The sequence below is a fragment of the Mus pahari genome, chromosome 8 (genome assembly GCF_900095145.1).
Source record: "Mus pahari chromosome 8, PAHARI_EIJ_v1.1, whole genome shotgun sequence".
Classification (NCBI taxonomy): domain Eukaryota; kingdom Metazoa; phylum Chordata; class Mammalia; order Rodentia; family Muridae; genus Mus; species Mus pahari.
Genome location: NC_034597.1, coordinates 273,252 through 300,093, shown reverse-complemented (window position 1 = coordinate 300,093; position 26,842 = coordinate 273,252). Strand labels below are relative to the sequence as shown.

Sequence of the window (26,842 nt, the reverse complement as noted above, 5' to 3'; positions counted from 1 at the left end):
GGGGGGGGTGTTGGGGGAGAGAGAGAGAGAGAGACACACACACACACACAGAGACAGGGAGAGACACACAGAGACAGAGACAGAGAGTGAGTGGAGGAGTAGAGGCTGGCCATGAACCGGTGGAGAAAAGGGGGAAGGGAATGGGGAAGGGGTGCAAGGCAAGGGACCAAGAGTAAGTGCTAACTTTTTATAAGCTAGGAAGACAGGTCAGTGCTAGAGGCCCTGCCTGCACGCATGGGTAGTGGGTTCAATCCTTTGACAGGCCACAATAGCTAGGCTAGAATTTAGTATGACTATTTAAGGTAACTGTAGTGAGAATTCTGGAATTTTGGTTTCTTTAAAAAACACAGAAGTATTATAAGAACATGCTTTAGTTTTAATCCCAGGAGTGGGGAAACGGGGCTGTTTCAGTCTGTCCACAGCGGCTGACCATGATTTGCCTCCTGCCCTAGCAGAGGCAAGGTGTTGCCAGCTGCAGATTGTTTCTGCAATTGTGTGACTTTTAGAATTCTGGGAATTTTTCAGAGGTTATATAAATGCTAGAACCTTGATAGGTGGGGTGGTGGTTGGTGGTAATTTTTTGGGGGGTGGGTGGGTGGGTTGTTAGCAGTTGTATTCAAAGAAGAAACAAAAGGAAAGAAATTAGATTCAGATCTCTCCCTCCCTCATCCCCTCCCATCCTTCTTTCTCTCCAATCTAGTGATAGGGGATGAAACTGTGGGAAAAGGGTGGGAAAAGAAGAATCCACAAAGTAGTAAAATTAGCTATAGGTAACTATGTTTACTTTTACATTACTTAGTTTTCATAGCAAAATTTCCACATTTCAGTAGTTATTTATGTCACTTTTAAATAACTAGATTTAAAAGCCAGGTGTGGTGACTCATTCCTGTAATCCCAGCACTTGGGCAGCAGAAGCAGGAGGGTCCTGAGTTCAAATTGTGCTCAGCCAGCCACACAGGGAATTCTAGACCAGCTGGGACTACAATGAGACACCATCTCAAAATAGTAATAGTAGAACTCACAATTCCACAAACTGTCCTCTGACCGCCACAAAAATTAAAGCTTCCAAAAAAACCTCCCCAATAATAATAAATAAATTATTTTAAAAGACAGCCAAAACATAGATTTAAGCTCTTAACAGTAAAGAAAATATGGAAGAAAAGTACAAATGGTCCTGAGACAGGGCAGGAATGAGGGTGGTAAGAATGGCAGGTATTCAGAAGTTTTTATTTGTCTCTCTCACCATGATAATTAACAATTCTAAAGCAAGTCTGGGTGTGCTGGAACATTCCTGTAATCCCAGGATTTGGAAGGCACAGGAGGAATATCAGGACTCCTCTTCACAAAAAGTTTGAGGCCAGCCTGGGCTATGAGGTCTTATCTCCAAATAACTATAGAGGGGCATGCCTTCAGTCCCAGCCCTTCCAAGGTAGAGGCACGCAGCTCTCTTGAGTTTGAGGCCAGCCTGTTCTACCTAGAATTCTAGGCTAGCCACAGCTGTATGTACTGAGACCCTGTGCCAAAATCCAAACAAGACAGTACAACACCGAGCAGTTCCAGAGTACCTTTGGAAACCAGTTTGCCATATGAGCCTTTCCCACGGAGGGTTCCTGGTGCTTCTGATTCACATCTCAATGACATCAGTGCACCTGGTGGGTAGGAACGGGAAGCCTTTCACAGAGCCTGGGGAGTCAGAGTGGCCCTCAGGGCAGACGTGCTGTCAGAAACTTGAAACAGCCTACCTGCTTTGAAGCAGCTGTCAGTCCAAGACCATTCAAAACTCAAAAAGCTGCCACACTCACAAGCAAACACCCATACATATAAAAATAACTATTATAAAAAGTTTAAAAGGTATCGGAACAAGATGCATGTCCTTCATCCTTTGTTTAAAATATTTCATGAGAAGACAACAAGCAACAACGGCCAGGACCAAGTGGGGATGGCGATACTGTTACACTTTACAAACCTCAGTCATCCAGCTGACTTACCAATAATAGATTCTTATCAGCGCTGAGGGCCACAGGAGGAAAGAAGCGACGAATGCGAGGATTGGGATGGCCAGGGTCCCACCGGCAATCACGAACATGTTAACCACATCGAGATCCATCCTGCTCCTTGAGCCTTGTTGACACCTGCAGAGGCTGAAGAAAGGGCGAGAGTATTGAAACCACCCCAGGGGAAAAGAGGAAGAATGGGAAAGGAAAGGATCCTGAGTCCAGAGACAGGTGCCTGAAAAACACACCGTAGCAGGGAGAGAGGTGGCACAGGCACACCTGGGAGAACCTTTCAAAACGTGGCAATCAACACTCCAGGGTACACCACGCGATGACTGGAGAAATCTGAGTACCCAATGGGTACCAGATAGTAGCAGTACACACAGTACATCCAACAGAACTGTAGCTGTGGACAATGAAGATGTCATGCCTAGGAGAAGCCTGCTCAGGCTTTGAGGTGTGTGCGTGGTGGCAGTGGGGGGTTGGTGGTGGGGAAGGTGGGTGGGTGGGGCGCTGTACAGACTGGTGTACACTCCTGGCTTCTAAAAGTTCAGGAGAAAGTAATGTATGTAAAAAGGTAACTATGATGTATTATCCCTTCAAGTTTTCTATAGATTTGAAATCTTTTATTCTTATTGATTAATTGATGGAGACAGGTGTCACTGTGTAACCTAGACTGGCTTGACTCTCATTGTGTAGCCCAGGTAGGCTTGGAAGGGCTGGAGAGATGACTCGGTTAAGGGGGAATTTGCTGGCTCGGGCTCTTGGCACCCACAACGGGGCTTAAAAGCACCCATAACTCTGGCTCTAGAGGATTTGGTGCCTTCCTTCTTTTACCTCCCTCAGGCACCAGGCATGGACTTGCACACACACACACACACATGCAGGCAAAACACCCCCTGTACTTAGAATAAAATTTAAAAATATAACCAAACAAGAGAGGAGTTATATCCACGTCACAGATGAAGCACTGCAGCAGAGAGGACGTAGCCCTGGTCTGCTCATGCAACTGTCCTCATAGGAGCTTGGTCAGCAGAAGCAGTTTTCCCAGCATGCTTCAATAACCGGCCTGCTGGGCAAGAATATATGTTCTTTCTTAGTGCCTGGAATAGCACAAGACAAACACAGAGTACAAACAGACTGAAGAAAAGCAAGGTTACAGATGGGAAGAATCCTGTGTAGCATGCTGTAGGGAAGGAAAGTCATTCCCTACAATGCTACAGGAGACTCAAATTTCCCCAGAAAACAAGTAACTGCAAAACCCCTTGGAGGATTTGCCTATTAAATCCAAGGTACAGGGGCTGGGGAAAGAGGCAGAGCTCAGAACAGATGTGTATGAGCCTGCAGGCTTCGGGGTTGTGGGTCTCACGTGACGTGACCTGATAGGAACCAGAACTTCGCTCTAAGATAACTCTTCCACATCACAGGACGCTCTTAAAACGTGCCAAAGCCACTGCGATTCAGACTCCTGAGCTGGGAAGTTAATTACAGTGTCCCTTCAGTCTAGAAATTAGAACATTTGATGCCCAAGGTCGTGTTCATCACGAGTTCTGACACTGGAGATGGTAAGCAAGCAGAGAGAAGAAACTTTCCTCTGCCGGTATTTACTGTGGATATCACACTTTCAAGGGAAATTTTACCAGGACCCATCTTTGGAGAAGAAGGAACTCCCGTGTGACAACATCAGCAAGGTTTGGGCTTCCCCAGAGAACCCATACACTCTCCCTGACAAGGTCGAACAAAGGCAGGCCCTGACTGAGTAAACCATGCTTTCTGGCTGCCATGTTTTCCAGTGGTTCTCAAGCTGTGGGTTGCAACCCCCTGCACAGGGGTCACATATCAGATATCCTGCATGTCTGATGCTTATATTACAATCCCCAATAGAAGCAAAATTACAGTTATGAAGTATCAGCAAAATAATTTTATGGTTGGGGTCACCACTACATGAGGAACTGTATCAAAGGGTCACAGCATTAGGAAAATTGAGAACCACTGACTTAGACAACGAATAGACAATATGTCCCATCTTTGCAATATTCTTTACCTACAGAGGATGCCTAGATTTCCTTAGGGAGGTGGCTCCCTTACCCTGCTGGTGCTTATTAACAGACGTCCTTGGGCCTGGGGGGTACACTAAAGACAAAAAAGACAAAACCTCAAGAACAAGGACTACCAATTACCAAAAATCAAGATGTTACCTGGAACTTTCCAGACTATGGTCCCATACATCGGACAGTGCTTGGTGGCTTAAGTCAGGTTTCAGTGGTACACAGCTTTGGGTAATGCTAATACTCACTAAGCAACTCATCTCTGGCAGTCAAGTCCTGTCAAGGCTGGAGAGCAGCTCTGAGGACAGCAAGTTAAAGGATCTCTGAGCCTGAGACCTCTTGAAAGTATGTAGTTAGCCAGCAACATTGTTCCCATCATTTAACAGTGTGTATGTGTGTGCAGGTGCCTGTCTTTTTTTTTTTTTAAAGTGACAGTTTGTTTTATGAGCGTTGTATGTATGTGTAGGTGAGGGTGTCAAATCCTGGAGTTACAGACAGCTGCGAGCTGCCATGTGGGCACTGGCCACCGAACCTTGGTCTTTCAGCAGAGCAGCCAGTGTCTCAACTGCTGAGCCATCTCTCCAGTCTGCCTATCATTTATTTTAACAGACTCTGTGTGTGTGTGTAGCATGTGAGTGTGTCATGAGGCATGTCATAACATGCATGTGGAAGTTGAGTTACAAACGTCCTCTCCTTCCACTGCATGGGCTCAGGAGCTCAAATTTCCGTAATCACATGTGGCAGTAAGGACCTTTACCCACTGAGCCATTCCTTGGCTCTTAATGACACTTTTAAATCATTCTAAGGACATATCTTAACTTTAAGAATAAATTTAAGCTGGGCAGTGGTGGTGTACTCCTTTAATCCCAGCACTTGGGGAGGCAGAGACAGGCAGATTTCTGAGTTCAAGGCCAGCCTGATCTACAGAGTGAGTTCCAGGACAGCCAGGGCTACACAGAGAAACCCTGTCTCAAAAAATAAATAAATAAATAAACAAACAAACAAAAGAATAAATTTAAGGGAGAAGATAGTAATTTAAGGAACCACAGTAGAGCCAGGCATCCCGGCTGGCGGCAGTGTGCTGGTCTACTGTGTGCAGTCCTGGGATTTGATCCCTGCTGCTGCAGCAAAACAAAGGGAAATATTAACTGGGTGGTGTGTGGCCCTGAGGTCATGGGATGAGAGCTGCTACATGGAAGGGCGAAGTCACAGGATGGAGGGGCACCGACCTTGGGGGTTTTCCCAGCCTTGGCTCTTCTACAGACCCCACCCTCCTGATTGGTCCTTCCCTAATCTGCTGATTTAACATTTCTAGAGTTATACCAGGCAATCAAAGAATAGGACCTAGCTAGATCTCCCATAGATCTCATGCCCTTTTACAGTTCCCCAGAAGCATTTAAATGGCACCTGACAGGCACCTGATAATGTTTGTTGTCAGCAGCGCAGGGTCAAGGGAGGAAACCATGCTCCCTGCACAGCACAGGAGGTGGCTATGGCTCTGTCTCAACATATGCCTTTTTGGTTTTGTTTGACTTTCAGTGTAATCAGCTAATTGGGAATTTATTCTCTGTACAAAACAAAAAAGAACAAAATGGGGGAGGGGGGAAAGAGTTGGCCACTCTTTTCACTAGTAGGGAAAGTCACACAGTGCCACACCTGAGAACAGAGCCCCGACTCAGCCTCTACGGCCACACGTTAACACACAAGCTATATGTATCATTATAAACAAGAATGGGGAGGAACTGGATAGAGGTCAGACAGTAGATCCAGTGGACAAGAGACCCAGATAAACCCTGCATGAGGGAAGTCAAGTGTAGTCTGGGATCAGAAATCAGGCATGGCATTTCAGAACATTTAATGTCCCAACTTTGAATGCTAAGGATCTTGAGCAATGACACACTTCAGGGTATAACAACATGTAAGAATAAACAGAATATAGAAAACTTTCACAGAATCCTGCCTTCTAAGTGCATTCAACCTGCCCCACGAGTCACAGGATATCCTCAGCTACAGCCCACACATTTGTAGTAACAGCGTCACTATGGTGCCCAAACCCTGACATCTGCCTGGAGTTCATCAAATCTAACAAACTAAAGTCTTGGTATGCCAGACCTTGGGAGCAAACTCCGAAGCCAGTCCCACAACACCCAGAGGAAGATCCACTCCCAGGGGCTCTAATACACCCAGGACCACAGGATCTCAGGATCTCAGGATTTCAGGATCCCAGGATCCCAGGAGCTTGGTCACACCAAAATCTCAAGGTCTCAGAGTCAGCTTGACTCTGAGGGGTTCTGACAGGAAGGACAGGCTCCAGTCAGACATAGCCAGGGCAGGTAGCACTAGAGATAACCAGATGGCAGGAGGCAAGCATAAGAACATAAGCAACAGAAGTCAAGGTTTCTTGGCATCATCAGAACCCAATTTTCCCAACATAGCAAGTCCTGGATACACCATCACACTGAAAATGCAAGATTCAGATCTAAAATCACTTCTCATGATGGTGATAGAGAACTTTAAGAAGGACATTAATAATTCCCTTAAAGAAATACAGGAGAACACAAGCAAACAGCTAGAAGCCCTTAAAGAGGAAACACAAAAATCNCTTAAAGAATTACAGGAAAACACAATCAAACAGGCAAAGGAAATGAACAAAACCATCCAAGATCTAAAAATGGAACTAGAAACTAAAGAAATCACAAGGGGAGACAACCCTGGAGATAGAAAACCTAGGAAAGAGATCAGGAGTCATAGATGCAAGCATCACCAACAGAATACAAGAGGTAGAAGAGAGAATCTCAGGCGCAGAAGATACCATAGAAAACATTGACAACAGCAGTCAAAGAAATCGCAAAAAGCAAAAAGTTCCTAACCCAAAACATCCAGGAAATCCAGGACACAATGAGAAGACCAAACCTAAGGATAATAGGTATAGAAGAGAGTGAAGATTCCCAACTTAAAGAACCAGTAAATATCTTCAACAAAATTATAGAAGAAAACTTCCCTAACCTAAAGAAATAGATGTTCATGAACATACAAGAAGCCTACAGAACTCCAAATAGACTGGACCAGAAAAGAAACTCCTCCCATCACATCATAATCAAAACACCAGATGCACTAAACAAAGAAAGAATATTAAAAGCAGTAAGGGGAAAAGGTCAAATAACATAAAAGCAGACCTATCAGAATTACACCAGACTTCTTACCAGAGACTATAAAAAGCCAGAAGATCCTGGACAGATGTCATAGAGACTCTAACAGATCAAAACTGCCAGCCTAGGCTACTATACCCAACAAAACTCTCAATTACCACAGATGGAGAAACCAAGATATTCCATGACAAAACCAAATTTACACAATATCTTTCCATAAATTCAGTCCTTAACAGACAGATAACAGACAGAAACCACCAACACAAGGAGGGAAACTACACCCTAGAAAAAGCAAGAAAGTAATCTTTCAACAAACCTAAAAGAAGATGGCCACACAAACATAATTCCACCTCTAACAACAAAAATAACAGGAAGTAACAATCACTTTTCCTTAATATCTCTTAACATCAATGGACTCAATTCCCCTCAAAAGACATAGACTAACAGACTGGATATATAAAGAGGACCCAGCATTTTGCTGCATACAGGAAAGGCACCTCAGTGACAAAGGCAAACACTGCCTCAGAGTAAAAGATTGGAAAACAATTTCCCAAGCAAACGGTCCCAAGAAGCAAGCTGGAGTAGCCATTCTAATATCAAATAAAATCAACTTTCAACCAAAAGTTACCAAAAAAGATAAGGAAGAACACTTCATACTTGTCAAAGGAAAAATCTACCAAGATGAACTCTCAATTCTGAACATCTATGCTCTAAATGCAAGGACATCCTCATTCATAAACTTTACTAAAGTTCAAAGCACACATCGTGCCCCACACAATAATGGTGGGAAACTCTACACCCCACTCTCAGCAATGGACAGATCATGGAAATATAAACTAAATAGAGATACAGTGAAACTAATAGAAGTTATGAACCAAACGGATCTAACATATTATAGAACATTTTATCCTAAAGCAAGAGAATATACCTTTTTCTCAGCACTTCATGGTACCTTCTCCCAAACTGACCATATAATTGGTCACAAAACAGATACAACAAGATTGAAATAATCCCATGCACCCTATCAGATAACATGGACTAAGACTGGTCTTCAATACCAACAAAAAACAATGGAAAGCACACATACACATGGAAGCTGAACAATGCTCTACTCAATGATAACTTGGTCAAAGAGGAAATAAAGAAAGAAATGAAAGTATTTTTAGAATTAATGAAAATGAAGACACATCATACTAAAACTTATGGGACACAATGAAAGCAGTGCTAAGAGGAAAACTCATAGCTCTGAGTGCCTCCAAAAAGAAACTGGAGAGAGCATACACTAGCAGCCTGACAGCACACCTAAAAGCTCTAGAACAAAAAGAAGCAAATTCACCCAAGAGGAGTAGACAGCAGGAAATAATCAAACTCAGGGCTGAAATCAACCAAGTGGAAACAAAAACAACTATACAAAGAATCAACCAAACCAGGAGCTGGTTCTCTGAGAAAATCAACAAGATAGATAAACCCTTAGCGAGACTAACCAGAGGGCACAGAGACAGTATCCTAATTAATAAAATAGTAATGAAAAGGGAGCCATAACAATGAAATCTATCTTAAAATCATTATTCTTTTTGTTGACTATTAACAGTTGAAAATACTAAAATCATGTTCTACAAATAAAAAAAAAAAGTCTTGATGTGTCTATAAAAGACAATGCCTGTAAAAGATAATGTCCTTTACAACAAAAGACAGTAACTGTGGCCAGTTTGGTATGGTAACAAGCACAGCCAAAGACCTAACAGGGCAGTCTCCATGCAGTCTAACTCCTCTGTGCCCACGCACTGATTAACACCTCTCTTTCCACGCTCCCACGATAAGGTGGAAAGATGGGTCGGTAAGCAGCATGCCTCCAACTCTCCCTCAGCCCTGCAGGTCTGCCTTCTTCATGCCTCTGCCTCTCCCACGCACGCAGTGCTCTCTGAGCGCATGTGCATTGGGCATCAATTATGCATGAAACGCCCTGCTCAGTGACCTCACAGTTACCCACTATACTTCTCTAGAACTGCTTCCACACATGCTAACACACTAACAACCTTTATAATCTTGTTCATTCCTTATTCCTGCTGGTGTGTTTTTAAAACTATTCGGTGCTGCTATTATCTCTTTAGTTATACAATGTAAAAATTCTGCCCATAAAGTTTACCATTAGACAAATACTGTTGTTATTATTATGTTGCGTGGTGGTGGCATACTCCTTTATTCCCAACACTTAAGAGGCAGAGGCAGGTGGATCTCTGCCTCTGGTCTATAGAGTGACTCCCAGGACAACCAAGGCTACAGAGAGACCCTGTCTCAACACAGGGAGGGGGAGTGATGTTATTTTTATTTTGTGTGTATGGGTGTTTTGCCTGTGTGTGTATGCCTATGTGCCACATGGATGCAGTGTTTAGTAAGGCCAGAAAGGGGGGGGGGTGTCCATCTCCCTGGAATTGGAGTTATAGATGGATATGAGCCACCATGAGGGTGCTGGGAACTGAACCCCGGTCTTTTGCAAGAACAATTAAGTGTTGAGCCATCTCTCTAGTCCTAAAAATTGCAGATTTTAGCTAGACTTCATGGAACAGACCTTGGAGAGACAAGGCTAAAGGATCATTTGAAGGTCTTTCTAGACTAAATAGTAAGTTCCAGGCCAGCCCGAGCAACTTAGAAAGATCTTCTCTTAAAATAAATTTGGTGAGTTTTGTTTTGTTGGACCCGGGGACATAGCTCAGTGGTAGAATAGGCTCAATTCCCACTGCGGGGAGACTGTTACAGTTAAAACACTATAAAGAAAAAAATACAGGAAAAGAAAAACACTATGTTCTTGAAATCTGAGTGCAGACTCCACACTGGCCAATAATGTAGCATCTCCACAGACTCCTGAACTAGTTCCTGGACAGAAACACCGATTCTTCAAAAGTATCCCTGAAGAACTGCAGCTAAGACAGCCCTGGGTTGCTCTCCTCTACCTTCTCTGCAGGCATCTTGTCTCCTCAACTCTGGTTGAGCTCATGCCTACTCTGGACTTTGTAGCTCTAACAGTCTTGCTGTTGGAATAAGCCTTGGCTAAGCATTCCTGGTTGCACCTCAATGCTCTCCTCATTTCCTCCTGGATAATCCTAGAGGCTCTCTCTCCATCACTCCCATGATAACACTCCTGACTCTCCCCTCTCCCCATCACTCCCATGATACACTCCTGACTCTCCCCATCATTCCCATGATATACTCTTAACTCTCCCCTCACAGCCATTCTCTACCACTCTCTCTTATAGGAAATTATAAATATCAACATACTTGCCAGGATTTCATTCTAGATTTTTCTTTTTTTTTTTAATTAGATATTTTCTTTATTTACATTTCAAATGCTATCCCGAAAGTTCCCTATACCCTCCCCCCGCCTTCTAGATTTTTCTAATACTTGCTTGACTATCACATGACACTAAGCTATGCCTCCAATATAGCTCTTCCTGTTTCCCCTGACCTACCAGTTTCTGCTGACAGTTCCGCCATCCATCTAACCTCTTCAACACCAACATACCTCCCATTCTTCTTATTTGTTTAACACACTAGAAACATAATGGTGAAAAGATACTAGCACTCAGGTCAACTTGTCTGAGTCTATGGAAATTTGCTATCTAAGTTTAAATAACTTCTGGGTATATAGTTCTGTGGTGAAGTACTTGTTTAGCATGTATGAATTCCTAGGTTCCATGTTCAGGACTATACATTTAAATAATTTACTAATTTAGAAGAATCCAAAGTTCACTTCTCAATTACAATAACTGTGTTTCAAGCTCTCAATAGCCACAAGTAGATAGGCTCAACCACACAGGAACACACAGTATTGGGATTCACACCCACATAGGAACACACAACACTGGGAGTCACACACACACACACACACACACACACAGCAACACACAGCATTGGGAGTCATACCCACACAGGAACACACAGTACTGGGAGTCACACCCACACAGGAACACACAGCACTGGGAGTCTCACACACACAGGAACACACAGCACTGGGAGTCATACACACACACACACACACACACACACACACACAGCAACACACAGCACTGGGAGTCACACACATAGGAACATACAGCATTGGGAGTTTTACCCACACAGGAACACACAGCATTGGGAGTCCCACACACACAGCAACACACAGCATTGGGAGTCACACACACATAGCAACACACAGCACTGGAAGTCACACACACAGGAACACACAGCACTGGGAGTCACACTTAAACAGGAACACACAGCACTGGGAGTTACACTTATACAGGAACACACAGCACTGGGAGTCACACTGGGAAGGCCCCCTTACAAGCAACTGAATAGGCCAGTTTGGTTCAGTATTTATTGGGAATATGGATAGGAAGAGCAATCCACATCAGATTCAGAAGTGTCCAAGTCAGACTTGCTCCCTTGGCTGTATACTGGAACCAGGCCCTCCTTCTCCTGATGTTGTTAGGACACATCAGGCATCCTTCCAACACCAGCTCCTGGAAGACTCATCTCAGTTCATGGCAAGGATCCAGCTGTGCAGTCTAACACCCACCAGATAAAACGAGAGTCACCCCATATGGTCTTAACCTCCCACTACTGACTCACCCCATGTTATACCCAACAAACCAGACCCATGCCTGCCCACACTGCCTCCTGCTTTGTCCCCTCTGGGTATTCTCCTAGCTAACCGATATACTCCTCCCTGCCTCTAGGGAGGATTCCAGTGACACACTCCCCAAGAGAACACTGTCATTCCCCTGTGGTCTTGCCTTCCAGACACGCTTTATATCAGAGACCCTGGACAATCTTTGGCAGCTGCAGGGACTTTTAGAGTGCATCCTGGAGTTATGAAACCCTTCCCCCAAGTACTTAGTCACTCAGTACTGGTGGCCCACACAGGCTGGACAGGCGCTCAGATGGCCCAGCCTTGAGAAGGCCGCTCCGGTTTTTGATACTCTAATATATTAAAAATTCACACTTACTATTCAAGGAGCAGACTCTTTCCCAATGTTGCTGGCTTTGGCAGAAGATGAAAATGAGACTCTCCTGCTCCTCCCTTTATAGTCCACCATGAGCTCAGGCCAACTCCCCAACCAGGTAAAAGTGCACAGAGGGCAGGGCATCTAGATAACTGCTTAGGCCTGGGAGGGCTGACAGGGTCTAAGGTGAAAGTGGTGACAGGACAGGCCCATGGATTGACCACCAGCAGCATGAAGAGGCACGGAAGGGTACAGGAAGGCGTGGGGCACAGAGCTTAATGAATAACCTTACATAAAGATCTAGAGTTCTCCTTCCTCGTCTGGACTAGGGCTCACCTAAATGCTACATTCTGAAAGCAATGACAAAAAGAGAAATCACCAAGGGGTGAAGGAGGCAACCCTTCGACAGGAGTGGCCAGTGAACAGAGGCCTACAAGCTCACAAACAGGGCTTAGAGAATGGAAGAGGGCTGGCAGAGGCTCCACAGCAAAGAGTGAGATGATGGGGGGGGCGAGGGGGAGAGGCCACAGGATCCAGAAGCACACGGGCAAGTTAGCATTAAACATGAGAAGCAAACCAGGAAAGGTGTAGAAGAAATGACAATAATTCTGAAAATGTCTCCTGTGGAGAAGGCCATTCTAAAACACGTCTACCTCCAGAGGCCATGACGGAACACGCTAAAATACTGTATCAGGATTACAAGAGCAGTAGGTTGTTGCATAAAATCACTTTTTAAAGTCCACTTGCAGAGAGCACATAAAAAAGGTCAAAAGCTGCCAACAGGCATCTTGCAGCGGACACTTCCTTAGAGCATGCGAAGCCCCTACAGGCATAGACCCAGTAGGAAAGAGAGAAAGTGACCCGGAGAACGCCCCAGGAAGGAATCAGAAGCAGCGCAACCCTTGAAACAAAGATGCTTAACCTCATTTACAATAAGACACAGGTAAACCAAGTCCTTGGGTTGAGGCTCTCACCTGTCATCAGCAAAACCACTCTCGCTCAGTGAAAATGCACTGTGGACCATGTGGTGAGGCCATGTAGACACGGACGCCCTCAAATCCCATACCAGCTTATATACCCATCAACCAACTCCACAGAACAGCAATTTGTCAAAACCTGTGGCAATGTAAAATGTACCTTCCCTTGACTTAACAATGCCTTCCTTCTTGTAGGAACTCACCCTTATTTTCTATTAAAAAAAAAAAATATATATATATATATTTTTTTTTTCTCTATACAAAGTTATTTATTATAACATACTATAACGCAAGACTGGAAGGAATCAAAATGCCCACTGAGATGGGTTCTGGTAAGTAAGAGCTGGTATAGCTTTAATTTTTTTTTTACATTATATAGAGCCATTAAATACAAGTTTAAATTATTGGACATTAAAATAAAATAAAGGGGAATACAGTCAATCATTGTGGTGTACGACTTTAATCCCAGTGCCTGGGAAGCAGAGGCAGGGGATCTGTTAGAAGCCAGCCTGCTCTACACAGTGATTTCAAAGCTAGCGGTGGGACTTACTGAGATCTTGTCTTTTTTTTTTTTTTAAAGAATTAAATTTAGGGCAGTAGTGGCGCACACCTTTAATCCCAGCACTTGGGAGGCAGAGGCAGGTGAATTTCTGAGTTCGAGGCCAGCCTGGTCTACAGAGTGAGTTCCAGGACAGCCAGGACTGCACAGAGAAACCCTGTCTCAAAAAAACAAAACAAAACAAAACAAAACAAAACAAAACAAATTTCAATGTCTTTGGGGCTGGAGAGATGCTCGGTGTTTAATAGCACTGGCTGCTTTGCAGAGGACCTGGCTTCAGTTCCTAGCACCCATATGGGGGCTGAAACTGTAACTCAGGTTCCACTGGATCTGACTCCCTCTGCTGTCGTTCACAGGCAGCAGGCAACACATGAGTCACATACATCCATGCAGACAAAGATCTCATACACATACACATAAATACATTTTAAAATAATCAAGCAGTTTCATTTGACTCAATGGGTAATGAACAATAAAGTACATAGTTAATTAAAAAAAAGAAAGACAGAAAACAAAGCAGAGTACCCGGGCATAGTGAGACACATCTATAACTCCATCACTCAGAAAGCTGAAGTAGGAAGATTTGGGAGCTCAAGTCTAGTCTGAGCTATATAGCAAGACTCAATCTAAGATAGATAGACAGACAGACAGACAGACAGATGGATGGATGGACAGGTAGACAGGTAGGCAAGTAGATAAGTATACTAGCAGGCAGGCAAGAAAAAAAACAAAACAGACAGTAGATAAAATAAGACTCCTGCACTGAAAAGACACTAAGAGAAAACACACACGGGATATGCTTTTCATGTATATAAAATGCTTCTGAAGATAATGGCTGGCTTGGGGAAGGGAAACGGGGTAGGGAGGAAATGGAGATGAGAGTGAGAGATTTCTAATGGATATTCCCTTGTGCTTTCTCAACTGGTACCATGCACCTGTATAAGAATTTCCCTCTATTTTCTCACAAATACAATGTGAGCTCCTCAAATGCAAGGCACTCTCCTGAACTGTCTGCTTCAGGAGCTACATGATACATGTGACTTTTTCAATTTATGTTAATTAGAATTAAAATTTAAGGGCCAGGGAGATGGCTCAGTCAGTAAAGTGCCTGGCACACACGTATGGATACCTGAGTTTGGACCTAGTGCAGGGAGGTAGGCGGAAGGAACAGAGAAAGCCCCTGAAAATGACCTCATCTCATGTCTACACACACACACACACACACACACACACACACACTAAAAATTGATTCCTTGGCTGCACTAGCCATGTGTCATATGCACAGGAGCCTCATGTGGCTTGTGACTACCATACTGGACGTTGAAAATACAGACATTTTCATTATCACTAAAGGTACTATTGGCGTAATGATCCGATTGAGAGAGAGAGAGAGAGAGAGAGCACGCAATTAAACTATTGAATGAAGAAATACAAATTCGAGTAGTTAGAATGAAAATCCATCTCCAGACAGAGGTACATAACCTAAAGGCCCACATTAAGGCAATACTCAGAGTCCTGGGAGGTGTGGTCCTGACGTGTGTGACAGTGCAGAGGTTAAGTACACACCTGTAAGAACTTCAGTCTTTAAGGTTCAAGTTCCAGCACTCTAAGATAGACACTGGTAAGAACTTTCCACCCTGCATCCATACAGCCTCGGTTAAGCTATAATTTCCTGTCTCCTCTGTGGTTCAGAAAAGGGCTGACGAGAAGGTTCAAAAAGCACTTGTAACTGATTGCACTAGGGATTCCCATCCAAGAACCAGTGGAGATACAGCTGCTCCCTGATTCTACTACCCTATCGACACCTGTGGACAAGCATGCTGAGCTGCACCCATGGGCAGAAGACCAGAAAGAACCAGAAAGTCTTGCCACCCAACAACCCTGAGATACAACAGGCAGAGGCACTAGACAGATCGACCAAGAACTTGGCTGGACGAAGGAGACTTATGCATCTGTGTGTGGCACAGCTTTCAAAACTCTCACCGTCTAAGAAGCAGGGCCCAACATATACAAAACATCAGTCTCTTGAGTCAAGATGTAAACTGCGATGGTCTAAGAGTACTATCTCCTTGAAATCATGTTTGAAATAAGACACCACCAGTGAAATCCTAACCAGTCTTTCCATCTGTTTAAAACAGAAACCCTAAACCACTTAAGCAGCTCCTCCCATGGTCCCTCAGGGTCTGAGGAGTACACAACACGCTTTCATCTTTCCTCAAGGTGAAGAGCCAGAGAAAGCATCGTACCAGCAAGTGTTTTCTACTGGATGAAAAGGGAATAGAAATAGCCCCATGTGTGCTACAGTAGAGGCCTGGAATGGAAACTGAGTACCCCCAAACACTGTCCTGTTGTCCAAACCTGCTCTCAAAGAACTGGGAGTTTAAAGAGGTCTATCTTCAGCAAAGGGGATATGACTAGTCAACAGTATCTCTGATTACAGGAACAAAGCCTGCTTCACATAGAAAAAGAGCCCTGTCAAATAAACAGTGTCAAGGTTTGAGGGGCACAAGTCTAGCTGGACCTTAGTGAGCTGGTCTCCATCCTCCTTTTAGACAAAATCTCCTCCCTAGAAGTCTCAGTAACGCCAAAACAATGAATACCAAAAGAAGAAGAAGAAGAAGAAGAAGAAGAAGAAGAAGAAGAAGAAGAAGAAGAAGAAGAAGAAGAAGAAGAAGAAGAAGAAGAAGAAGAAGAAACCTAGTGGTGCATGCCTAGAACCCCAGAGCATTCAGAATGCTGAAGCAGGAGGATCACATTCAAGGTCAGCCTGAGTTTCAAAAAGAGAAAGAAAGAGAGGAGGGAGGGAGGAAGGCAGGCAGGCAAGGAAAGAAAGAAAGCAAAGAGAAAGAGAGGAAGAGAGAAGGAAGGAAGGAAGGAAGGAAGGAAGGAAGGAAGGAAGGAAGGAAGGAAGGAAGGAAGGAGAAAGGAAAAGAAAAAAGGGAGGAAGGAAGGAAGAAAAGAAAGAAAGAAGAAAGAAGGAAAGAGAAAAAGAAAGAAAAATTTAAGAAAGAAGGAATGAAAAAGAAAAGAAAGACAGGGGCTGGTGAGATGGCTCAGTGGGTAAGAGCACCCGACTGCTCTTCCGAAGGTCCAGAGTTCAAATCCCAGCAACCACATGGTGGCTTATAACCATCCGTAACAAAATCTGACACCCTCTTCTGGAGTGTCTGAATACAGCTACAGTGTACTTACATATAATAAATAAATAAATCTTAAAAATAAAGAAAGAAAAGAAAGACAGAAAGACAGACAGACACAAGGTAAAATCACAGTCAAAATTTCACAGTTGGTAGATAGCACTGGAAAACACTACATTAAGAACCAGGTTCAGGAAGACAATACCAAAGACCACACAGTCTTCTTTCTCTATGGAGATCCTAGCTTCTAGGTCCTGTATGTGTGTGTTTGTTAAGGGCTGAGTGTGGGGATTCATTATGAAACTACAGAGGTGAGAGGAGAAAGGGCAGGAGGCAGAGTCACAGATCACATGTGATATACAAATGTGGGAAGAGGAATACTGTAGGTGAAAGGGCACAACCCCGAGGGAGATAAGGCAGAGAAAGGGAAATAGGTCTCAACAAAGGGTATTCACAGTCGTCAGAGAAACTGCTATTCTGTATACTGATTACAGATATCAAGATGCAGTGAGCAGGGTTTTGTCACTGGGAACCCATACACTCTTCCATAGTAAACTTTTTTTTTTTTTTCATGTAGCTCAGCCCGCACAAATCTCTGGGTTCCATCTCCTGCACTCTATAAAGTGGGCATGACGATGCCCATATGTAATCACAGCCAGGAAGGTGGAAAACCTCCATCTTCAGCTACATTGTTAAGTTTGAGGCCAACCTGGGATACTTGCGACCCTGTCTCAAACAAACACACGAATGGAGTAGCAAACACTAAACAAAATTTGTATTTTTTTTTTTTTTGGTTTTTCGAGACAGGGTTTCTCTGTATAGCCCTGGCTGTCCTGGAACTCATTTTGTAGACCAGGCTGGCCTCAAACTCAGAAATCCACCTGCCTCTGCCTCCCGAGTGCTGGGATTAAAGGCGTGCATCACCACGCCCGGTTTACAAAATTTGTATTTTAATTACAAACCCTGTGCTAATTCCTAGGACAAAGAATTAAGTTCCTTATACTATTATAGCATGAAGGACCTATGTATTTAACATCTGGTTACCATAGTGATAAAGAGGCTCCCCCCCTTCCAAAATATCTCATCACTTCATTTCTCAGGGGCCCCTCAATCCTCTAATTTTCCTGAAGGGGTGCTTACCCCTTCTCTTTAACCGTTGACAAATCCTAAAGCGCAGACCTTGCCTACCACCTCAACACATCAGTCAGGAGGCTCTCAACCATCCCGATTTCAGGAAATCCTGCCTCTCTCTCTCTGTTAAGAGAAGTAATTTTACAGCCCCCCCATCTGTGAAACATTTATAAATATCTATGGCCTGGAAGTCACAGAAAATCAAACCATAGCTTGCCTGGCCCCCAAGTGGAAACCCACAGGGGGGTTGACAGACTAGAACCTAACACTGTATGGCCATGAATCCACCAATGAGGATTTTCTTGGTATGAGAACTTTTAGCTCCCCTCTCTAAGCTGGACTCTTTGGGGGACTGAGATATGAGACCAACTAATGTCCTGGTCCACTGGCTTTCTCTTCTTCTCCACTGACACCTCTAACTACAGGACATGTTATACACCTCGTCTCTTTTACAGCTCTTTCTAATAGAACAAGAAAGTTAGAACCTCAGCTTGGGATTCCTATGCACCCCCCCACATCACTTCACTCATTTTCCCTCCCCAAAAGCTTTTGAATAAACAGTATCATTCCTTGGACTTGCCGTGAGCACTTAAGACCCACTGTGCCTTGCCCTTGATGGGCACTTGGTGAATTCCAAACAGTAAGCTAGAAAGTCAAAATACAACCAACTCTCAGACCGAGAAGAAAGCTGCTGCTGCAGCCACCAACCAGTCTCTCGTGGAGGAGTTATGAGTCCATAGGGCTGCCCAGCCAGTGTCAGCTCTGTTCCTATAGCTACCAACCTAACGAACACTCATGTCAGAACAGTGTACTAGAGGGTACAGGTTGGGGGTTATCTGAGACTCACAGGGCTACACTGTTTTCCTCTCCTCTGCTCCTTGGTTCACAAGGGTCTTCAGCACCAGGTAGCGGGAGCTTGGAGCCTGCCATTCCTCAGGAGTCATTTTCTATCACTAACCACCTGCCCAGTATCACTTTCCTAGACGAGTCTACAAGCCTTGGACACATCAGTTCCTTCCTTGACTCTAGGGCATATGTGGTCCTTCTTGCCTTTAAAACCCTGGCTCACCTACAGGTCATGTCTGTGAGCCCTGTACTCTTTCTGTGTGCTCATGCTCGCCAAGGGCCAGGTTTACACTTCATAACCTGGGTTCACATCTCTGCACTGTCACTGACCAGCTTTGAATTTAACATCATAGAACCTTACCGTGGCGATGACATGATGCAAGAGAAGGTTCAGGGTGGCAACTGGGAGATACTGGGAGCTCCCTCTGCACAGCAGGAAAAGACCAGCCTGCTGTCCCAGCAGTCAGGCAGCCCTGCCAAATACCACACCTGTACCTCTGCCATGCCCTGCCCTGCTCAAGGCCTGGCCAGCTGCATAAGCTATAGAGAGGCTCTGTGCTGCTGTCCTCAGGGTTAGTTACTTACTGTCCAGCCCTCAAGTGTGTAAAACCTAGACTCTACACGACAAGGCAAACCTCCTAGGCCAACAAACCAAGCTTCTGGGACTCTCAGGCAAAGGTTACTGCTATCCTAGGAAATCACTTAGCAAGAGGAGGATCCCATCCTGCAGCAGTCAGGGACCTCGCCCCTTCCAGCACTGGCCCTCCCCTGCAGTACCAGAGACCGAGCCAACACAGTCCATCCAGCCATAGGAACAACAACTACCTGACCCACAGGGCTCCTGACAGCCCCCTGCTCTTCCATGAAGAGACAAACCACACCCAAGATCAAGAAGCACTTTCAAGTCATGAAAAAGCATGTCCATGTCAGGTTTCTTAGCAAGTGACAATGGGTGCCAGATGAGCACTGTTGGCTATCTGGCCTTCAACATCCCTGGCCTTCACTTATCCATGCCATTCACAAACTAGGACGAGCAGAAAGGTCTCAAAACGTAACAAAACTGGCATTTCCCGAGGGACAAATTTATCCTGATGGAGCCTTCTGCCCGTCTCATCACCATGGAAACACAGTGAGGAACTTGGAATTTATGCACGAAAGTTACCCAGAAATGATGTCTTCCATTGTCAAGGGTTCTAAATTTGCAGTTTTCTGACTCTTTAAACCTGGCTTCCTATTAGCATCTCCCTCAGAGTCGGCTGGCTCAGGAGTGGATCCTTGCACAATACTGATTTTAAAACTCTTGCGGGTTGGCTGGCTGGTTCTCTTATAAAGCTCAAGCTGGCCTCAAGCCTGCTACGCGTAGCCAAGGATGACTTTGAACTGCGCATCCTCCTTCCTTCAGCACGGAGCTTCTCGCATGCTAAGCAAACACTTCAGCAAGTGAACCCTATCTCCTGCCCAAACAGGATATATGGGTCTCAGAGCGCCTGCCCCTCATGGCGGGTAGTCTAAATACTCAGAAACTTACAAAAGCCAGGACAGAATGGTACCTCTGATCTACACTGGAGCCTGGCCCATATGTGGCTCTAAGTGTGCACAAAATGTAGCAGTGGATAAAGCTGGGGGTACAGCAGAAACAAGCATAAGAAGATTTCTGATGCTCCTTCCTCACAATGACACAGCCTCTGCACATTCTGTTTCTTGGCGTGTAGACAATTTAGCAGGAGATATTAATGCCACCAACAGGCAGTTTTCTTGAGATTTAAGTTATACAGTGTCGTCATTTGGAACTTTTCATGAAGGCCTGCCTCACACATCTGTTGGCCATATTTGAAACAGGAACTGAGTTTTACATTTAATTGAAAACCATTTTTAAAATAGCAACATGTGGCTAATCGTTACTATATTAAAAAACGCAGAAAGTGTTTCTATCCCTACAGGGTAACAAAATAAAAGTTCTACAGCCTCCTACATTTCCTGGAGCAGGGAAATGTATAAAGATTTATGTCTTAAACTTTCTAAGCTCAACATATTTGTCAATTTGTATTCCAACTAAATGCAATTTCAGAGAAATTAAAAAGTAACACATTTTCCACTGGCCTTGCGGTACAAGCTTGTAATCTTAGCTGTAACAGGGTTGCAACTAGGACAGGAGATTCACCAAGGCCATGCCTGCCAGCACAGGAAACATTCAAGGCCAGCTTCAGCCAGTCAGACACTCAAAATTAATAAGAGTGTGTGTGTGTGTGTGTGTGTGTGTGTGTGTGTGTGTGTGTGTGTGTTCATCGTGTTGGCGAGATCATTCAGTAGGGAAGTGCCTGACACTGAACTTTGACAACCTGAGCTCAATCCCTGGGGCCTAGAAGATGGAAGAAGGGAACCAACTCTTCATGTGTGTGCCATGGTATATATGTAGAGATATGCACAAATAAACATGTAATTAACTTTTAATTAAAAAAAAAAAGGGTGGACTTGTACACTCAATAATAGAGTGCTTGCCTAACATGTACAAGGCCCTGGGTTGAGCACCCACACCCCTTACACCCTGGGGATTGGGGAATACAACTTGCAGAACTTGCTTCTTAGCATACTGCAAACATGTAGTTTTAAAGGTGACATCTCTGCCCTTCTTTTTGAAGTCACAGCACAGTAACTGATCTATTCACCAAAACATCCAAGAACTGGTAAAGAATATTCTTTCAGCTGCTCAGTTTCTTTTTCCCCCTCCCAAACCCAAATATGATCCTTGGTTCTAAAATCTTCCCCCAAGACAGAGCTGTGGCAGCAACCCATCCTGTGAACCAAGGCCATCTCTAAGGCAGTTTTTCCTCCTTACATGAAGCTGCATAAGTATTTACAGTTGCACAATCTCTGTGTCTACACTGATTCTCCTTGTGCAAATCTCCACAGAGCTCATGGCCTATCAGTTGTAAGAGCTCAAGAAAGAGAAAGCCAATCTGCTCTCAATGCAAACTCGGGAGATGGGTTAGACTTTACAGAACTTCAGAGGCTCAAGTTAAGAAAAAATGTTTACTCCTGCTTGGCCAAACTCTCTTTCAAGTAGAGAATGTGAATCGCTTATTTGTGATTAAATATAGCTCATGTAATCCCAAGTAGTGGTCAGCAATCTCTTCCCATGTTGGTGACCCCCCCCACACACACCAGGCTCCTCTAATGCAGGAACAGTTACTAAAAGCTGAAGCTTAGAGGGTAGGTAACGTGCTCAGGGTCATAGCAAGCAGAGTGGAAATGTGCGCTCAAGTCTTTCACTGTGGGGGAAATCTTTTATGTATGAACAAAAGCAATTACACTACCATACAGCAGGAGCCTTTCTCCTTGTGGTCCTGCTGGGCTGCAGTGAGGGAATTTAGTGTTACAGGGTCTAGAAATCATGAGCCTACTATTACTTTACAAACCAGTCTACCTGCTGTCTTCCACGGAGAGAGGGGTGTGTGTGTGTGTGTGTGTGTCTGTCTGTCTGTCTGTCTGCCTGTCTATCTGTCCTGGAGGGCACTAAAGACTCCTGATGATCAGAGAACCATAATTTGCTTACTTAACTATACCAGGGATTAAACCCAGGGCCTATCACATCCTGGGTGAGTGCTCTAACACTATCTTCCTTACTCCCCAGCCCATAAAGGTGAATTTTAGAAAAATTAACTGGTACCAAGAACACAGGTACCATATTTCTATTCCCTTTATTATAAGAGTATTAATAAATACTTCTTATTAATAAATAAGAAGTTAGTCACAGGGGCTGAACCTGGATAAACAAGAGCACTGGCTGCTCTTGCAAAGAACCCAGGTTCAATTCCCAGCACCTACATGGTGGCTCACAAACATCTGTAACTCCAGTTCCAAGGGATCTTACACCCTCATATGACTTCCAGAGGTACCAGGCATACACATAATATACAGACATACATGCAGACAAACCATCCATATACATTAGTAAAAATTAAAAAAAAAAAAAAAAAAGGAAGTTCTTAAAACTAGGTAAAAAGTCAGTGGCTCAGTGACACTCTGAGGTCAACTCGGTGACTTGGGAAGGGACATTTCTGAAAGTCTCAGCCCTTAAGAATTGTATCAACCAGACACTCACCTTGTGGTACTATCAGGGCAGTTAATTCCAGTGACATTCTTTAAGTGGCTTAGGACAGAGCCAGGAAGTCAGTACTTACTTTATGTTAGCCATTATAATTACATTCAATCTTTCAGTACCAGCTAGGAGCAGCCGGGCATTAACAAGGGATTTTTGAGCAGGGAGTGAAGCAATGGTTGTTTTCAAGGTCCCAGCTAGAGCAGGACTTCCTTTTGTTAACCACCTAGCACCTAGCTCAAAATACTTATCCCCTGCGCACACAGCCGACTTATCGTGCCCCACTACATGGATGTGGTCTCTCCTCAGGTCTGTGGATCCGGGGAAAAAAATCATGTGCTCTGTCCTGCAGCTAGCATTTCACAATCTGCATCTCTAGGGTGATAAGAAAGCCTCGGGGATGATAAAACTTGTTCTGGCTGTCAAAGTAGTTAGACCAGCATCCTGACTCCGCCAAAAGCTGGGAAGCACGACTAAGGTACCAGCAGCTGAAAGGAGGCGCGTTTGATATTAGTGGAAGGAGAGAGATCTTAGGGGACATAAGGAAGTCTGGTCATGGTAGGGGAGGTGACATGAGACTAGGTCATTTGGACTAGGTCATTTGGGAGTGTTAGACAGCCAGACATGACTTGGAGAATGGACTGGCCCCTCCCATCATAAGTTTTGGGTTCCACCTCTGGTATCCCTGGCAACGCATTCTTTTTTAAAGAAAAGGAAACGTCACAATTGCCTTTCTTTAACATTTCAAGTGCCACAGGCAGGGGTGGAAGCTAGAGGCTGGTGGTCTTTGTTGAATCCCAGAAAAAGAAAGCATTTCCTCCAGGCCAATTCTTTAAGAACTGATCCAACTGGACTTGTCAGTCACCTAGCCAGGAGACCACCTCTTAGCAAGGTTGATATGCCTGAAGACTGTGAAGGTAATGGTAGGTACAATAATCACCTTAATGAGATAAGTACATACAAACCCCACAAGCAGCTGCTTACATGTCTTCACTGCTGACATTACCTGCTTTTCCGAGCTCTCTTTCAAAAAGCTAATTTTCCCCTTCCCCCCCTTTCCACCTCTTCAGATCCTAAGCACGCTTGCCCTGTCATTCTGAACACTCACTCCGTGACATTCGGAACTCCTTCCATACAGCTGCTTGCAGACTTCCCATTACTGCGCCTGTTTTGACCCTACCTCAAAGGACACGAACTTCTTCCTCTTCCTCTACCTTCAGCCAGAGATTTACATCTTGCCTGCCCAGTTTTCTCTCAAACTCCAAAAACAAGGTCTTCGAGCTTTGACATTTTTTTTTTAATCAACGAGACTACGAATTCCCTGGTACCAGGAGAGCGAGTTGTAGCCCTACTCCAAGGTGGTGTAGGAAGCCAGTCCACCCTGGCACTAGGAGAAAGGCACCGCGGCTGCTACAAGCGCGGAGCATCCGGAGGAGGAAGAAAAATAGGATGCAGATTCCACTTCGTTCTCACTCTATCCCTGGGTTTAAGGAGGCTGGGAGGCGGCCAACCAGTGGCTTGGGGACGTCTCAGGCCTTTACCCGGGATTTGCATCTTAAGAGAGAGCGGGAAAATGGAATAGGAAGGGAGGTTTATATCTCGGACTCATCTGTATTCACCCTTGCGATGCTGGGGTGAAGAAGGGACTGGTCTCGGAAAGTGGGAGCAGGTGGTCGGGTCGTAGGAATGGGAGGCTGCCATCCCTCTCCTAAGAGCGTAGCCACCGTCGCCTTTCCTTCCGCCTCGCTCACCAGACCTACCTCAGTGACCGCGGTCCTGCTGCCCGATCGCCGTCCTCCGGTCCCAGGTCCCCGCACCTGCGCACTCTCGCTCTCGGCAGTAGGCTTGGCTTGACTCCTTAAAGGAGCAACGCACTCGCTCGCGCCCTCCGACAGAAAAACCAGTCCAGCCCGCATCAGGCGTTGTCTCAGCAGCCGGGATTTGTTTGGTGGATGCTCCCCATCCCCGGTTCAAAAAAAAAAAACAAAACCATCCAACCCGGAAATACAGTCGGTATCCCTCTCCGGAGAGCGTCTCCGCATGAGCACCCATTGGCCAAGCCGAATCATCCCTTCCACAAAGAGTGCTCAGAGGCGGGCATTAGGGAGCGCGCATAGCAACTCTGCCCTGCGAAGCCACAGTATGTGGGGCACTGTTTGGTTTATTGAGCATCTATTGTTTGCCTGGCACTACTGAGTATCACACCAAAAAGATTCATGCAGCATCTTGGCCCTGAGAGTTTAGGAAATCCAAAGCAGATCCAAAACTCAGTCCTGACTTCTCTGCACCATTCAAAAAAGCTCCTTGTTGAAAAGGTCCTAGAAGGTTCAGGATAGAATGAAATGTACCCAATAACACAATTTAGTTCAAGTGACCAGATCAAGAGAAAAGACCACTCATCGTGCCAAACAGAAACATCCCTGTGGTCTTCAACAGCCTATGCTTTTGAAGGTCCCACTTCAAGTAGGGCAGAGAGGCAAGCAGATCTAGAACCCCTGAGGTGTGACTCCGATTTCTAATTAAGGGCTCCCCCTGGTTACTAGATGCAGCCAGAATCCAGTGCTCAGGAAAGCGTTGAAGTTAGACTGGGGGTAAATGCTGTCATAGTTTCAACAGCACTTTTCGAGGGACATAAGGAGATTGTTCTAAAATTCATAGGAATGAACAGAGTCAAGAAAAGCAAAAACATCCCTAATTTAAAAAAAGAAAGGAAAAAAAAAAAGCCCTCAGGACTTGGAACAGGAGCACAGTAGTTCACACTAAGGCACAGCACAGAGGTGGATTTTTAAAAAGCTGATGGGGGCAGTGGTGGGGCACACCTTTAATCCTAGCACTCCAATGGAAGAGCCAGGTGGATCTCTGAGTCTATAAGAGTGAGTTGCAGGACAAAGAAACTTTGTTGAGAAAGAAAGAGGAAGGAAGGAAGGAAGGAAGGAAGGAAGGAAGGAAGGAAGGAAGGAAGGAAGGAAGGAAGAAAGGAAAGAAGGAAGGGAGAGAGAGAGGAAGGGAGAGAGAGAGGGAGGGAGGAAGGAAGAGAGACAGCACACTTACTTACCTCTCACGTGAACTGAGGTTAGAGGAGACAGTGAATCAGGAAAGCAGCATGAGACAATCTGCGTGGGCTGGCCAAACAAGTAAGCCTATCACTGCATCTGGTTGCACAGTGGGCTGCACGGGGAGTGGAAACAGCTCCAGTGTGTGAGCCACTTGATCCCGAAGTGGCAGGGAACAGGCTGAGCTCAGAGTGAGCATGGTGACCGATGTTGAAACACAGCCAGTGAGGTGCTGTGGAAGAGAGCTAGAGGAGAGCAGCCCGTAGAGAACAGGCTGATCTGCTTCCTGCCCTTTTCAGGCCAGTTCCCAAGCAGAGTGGTCTGGTTAAGGCGAGCAGTTAGCCTTTGGCGGTGGTCGGGAACATTTCCTCCTTCCCTGGTTTGGGCTTAGCATTTCGGCTTATATGCATGAATAACCCCCTTGCTTTCATCTGCAGCCCGTGAGTCTGCTGTTTAACCATAGGGAAACCGAACCTCAGGTTTGGGTAACTTGTCCAAAGTCACTGCAGGGGTGATGAGGGGCTGTCAACCAACCTGGCACTCTGGAGGACGGCCAGGGCTTTGTGAGACAGACAAATGCTGCAAGCTGCAGGAAAGACCCCACTGAATTCACAGCCAGTGGGGGACAATGGAGAAACTGGGGGAACTGCTGGAAGTGCACCTCATTTTAGCGATGACGACGCCTCCTCACCATAGGGGCTACATTTGAACACAGCTAGGTTGGATGTGAGTGGGTCTCCATGGAAACAGCTTCCACTGACTTTCTGTAGAGGAACTGGCTTTTAGTCCCAGAATTAATTTTTTTTAAACAAATATCTTTTTTTAAAAAAAAATTTATTTATTATATGTAAGTACACTGTAGCTGTC

The 26,842-nt window shown here is 44.9% G+C and overlaps 1 protein-coding gene across 3 annotated transcripts in view; it reads right to left on the bottom strand.

Annotated features, from left to right (window-relative positions):
- The window catches only part of Abhd6 (abhydrolase domain containing 6), a 54,164-nt gene extending 29,316 nt beyond the window's left edge, over positions 1-24,848 (bottom strand). The window contains exons 1-2 of one of the 3 annotated variants that reach the window (XM_021203399.2): positions 24,683-24,848; positions 1,989-2,141 (exon numbers count right to left, since the gene is read on the bottom strand). In XM_021203399.2, coding sequence (XP_021059058.1) covers positions 1,989-2,107 — 119 coding nt within the window. In that variant the 5' untranslated portion in view covers positions 2,108-2,141; positions 24,683-24,848. The other 2 variants (XM_021203400.2, XM_029541946.1) reach the window with 2 other exon arrangements.
- Positions 24,849-26,842: the final 1,994 nt, after the last annotated feature.